Below are 2,187 nucleotides of genomic sequence, written 5' to 3' on the forward strand. Positions count from 1 at the left end.
ACAATAATCTTATTTTTCATCATTTCCCCTCTTCCTTTCCCTTTTTAATATTAAGAAATTGACATATTTTCATTGCATCTTCTTATATACATGGGTAGTAATTACATCTTATCATTACCCTTGATCATAGGTAACTTTTCATCTCCTCTAGATGTATCTTAGCTAGGTCTTTTTTATTTTTTGGTGAAAGTAACCCTCATTACCATAATTCACGAAATAATCCACTCAAGGATTTGTTCAAACATGAACATAAGTATCTTCAAAAAAACTCCTTGGGAAATTTTGAATGAAGCCTCCAATTTTTTTGAAGGTGTAAATAATAAAAACAAATAATTAAGTGCCAATTTTACTTTATGCATAAAAAGTGGGCAGCACTTTTGTAGACTAACTAAGCTTCATCCCATAGATCTCATAGATCCGGCATTATAGAAGTATTTCCCTTGAAAGAGACACGTATTCATCATTGATGAATACTTATAGATTCTCATCTAACTAGGCCAGGAAATATGTACTTGTTGGAAGTAGGTATAATTTCATGAATCCTATCCTCCTTTAATAGCTATATGAGATAATATGTAAGCAAAGGGGAGAAAGAAAAGAGGAAAAAAACTACAAGAGAGTAAAGAGAGACATAAATGAATAAATTATGTTGAATTGTAAGGATATGATACCTAGAATGTCACAATTAATTTATAACTATTATTTCTTGTATAATATAGCGCTATTTACTTCTAATCTTCTCTCATTAATGATAATATGCAATACCACCCATACATCCTTGACTATGTGCTTATAATCTTGTCCCATAATGGCCCTTCAATCTTGACCTAATCTATTTTAATAATATCTAAGGTATTTATCAATACCACTTATTAAATACATTCAAAGGCAAATAGGTTCCAAGTGACTAGAAATTCTAGACCATTTTCATTTATCAAAAACTTTTTACCTAGATCAAAACAAATATCATTCAATTGTTTGTCATAATTTTCTAAAATGAAATCTATTAGTCGTACATATTTCAAATTATAATAATCAAACACGGTTAATTTACTCTTGAAGCTAAAATTTTGTATCCAAACTATCCTCCTCCTCCAATGGAGTTACCAGAAACCCATTATCAGGATGATGTTTGAAAGCAGAAGCATCACAGTCCACAATCACAACATTCTTCACACTCAAATATTCCATGTTTAAATCCTTGTTCAGAACACCAATATCCTTACACAGCCAATAATCTTGGCAAGAGTCTTTGTAAAGTCTGTGGTTGAGATGAAAACCAATGTCCAGTTTATCAAGAATAGGATCTGCCTGTTCCCGAGTATAACGAGTATAGAGAACAATCTCATAGTTTTGCTCCAGCTTAGCCAAAAGATTGTCCAAACTAGGCCTCTTCTTTACATAAGTCATGCAAAGCTCTCCAGAGATATGAACTGGAATAGTGAAATCATGCTTCATAAACTCCTTGCTTCTCTTCACCAAAGTGTTCATCAGCTTTAGAACAATAATTTTCTTTTGCAGTGCTATTGCATGTAATTCACGTTGACGTGCACGTAAAAACTCATACTCCAAATTGTGACAATGACCTACAAGAAAAATACACATTTGAATACATATAAATTAATTCAAGATATTACAAGATATAAGCATAAGTTAGTCTATTAATCCGAGAGATACAATGAAACCGTAATTATTAAGGATGGAGGAAAAAATTGACTACTTGAAAACTAAATGTAAAAGAATTATTAATGTAATTTCAGCACACCTATGGCCAGATATATTTTGATGGTCTCTCTCACATCGCATGACAGCGCCACGATGATGGAGAGGTCTCTTACCCGGCACAACTCTCGATCGTTCAAGTCCCCAAAAAATGGTTACACGGGGAAGGCATTTTTCGGGTGAAGTTTATAGCTCGCTGGATTATCGTCCACAATTATGACAGTTTTGAGGTCTCTTTTAAGGACTTTGATGTCTTTGACATAGTTGTCTTTGTTAGAGAGGAGGCAGGAGTCTCTGTAGAGGCGGATGTCTATGTTGGCTTTGTGAATATTGTCGATTTGTAGCTTGTCGAGAATGGCGTCTGCGTATTCTTTGGTGGCTGAGGTGAATATTATTATCTCATAGTTGTTTCTTACCAGTTCTGCCATCAGAAGGTCTACTGCGGACCTCTTCTGTACGTAGTAT

At 33.9% G+C, this 2,187-nt stretch overlaps 1 protein-coding gene across 1 annotated transcript; it reads right to left on the reverse strand.

Moving 5' to 3' along the window:
* Positions 1-1,062: 1,062 nt before the first annotated feature.
* Positions 1,063-1,806, reverse strand: LOC149563260 (uncharacterized). Its single transcript, XM_089828103.1, has 2 exons — positions 1,800-1,806; positions 1,063-1,586 (listed from the first exon to the last, which is right to left on the reverse strand). The coding sequence occupies exons 1-2, from the start codon at positions 1,804-1,806 to the stop codon at positions 1,063-1,065; spliced, it is 531 nt and encodes a 176-aa protein (XP_089684229.1).
* Between the last annotated feature and the right edge of the window lie 381 nt (positions 1,807-2,187).

The sequence above is a fragment of the Cupressus sempervirens genome, chromosome 4, assembly GCF_028749045.1.
Source record: "Cupressus sempervirens isolate cs-2001-9-10 chromosome 4, ASM2874904v1, whole genome shotgun sequence".
NCBI classification, from domain to species: domain Eukaryota; kingdom Viridiplantae; phylum Streptophyta; class Pinopsida; order Cupressales; family Cupressaceae; genus Cupressus; species Cupressus sempervirens.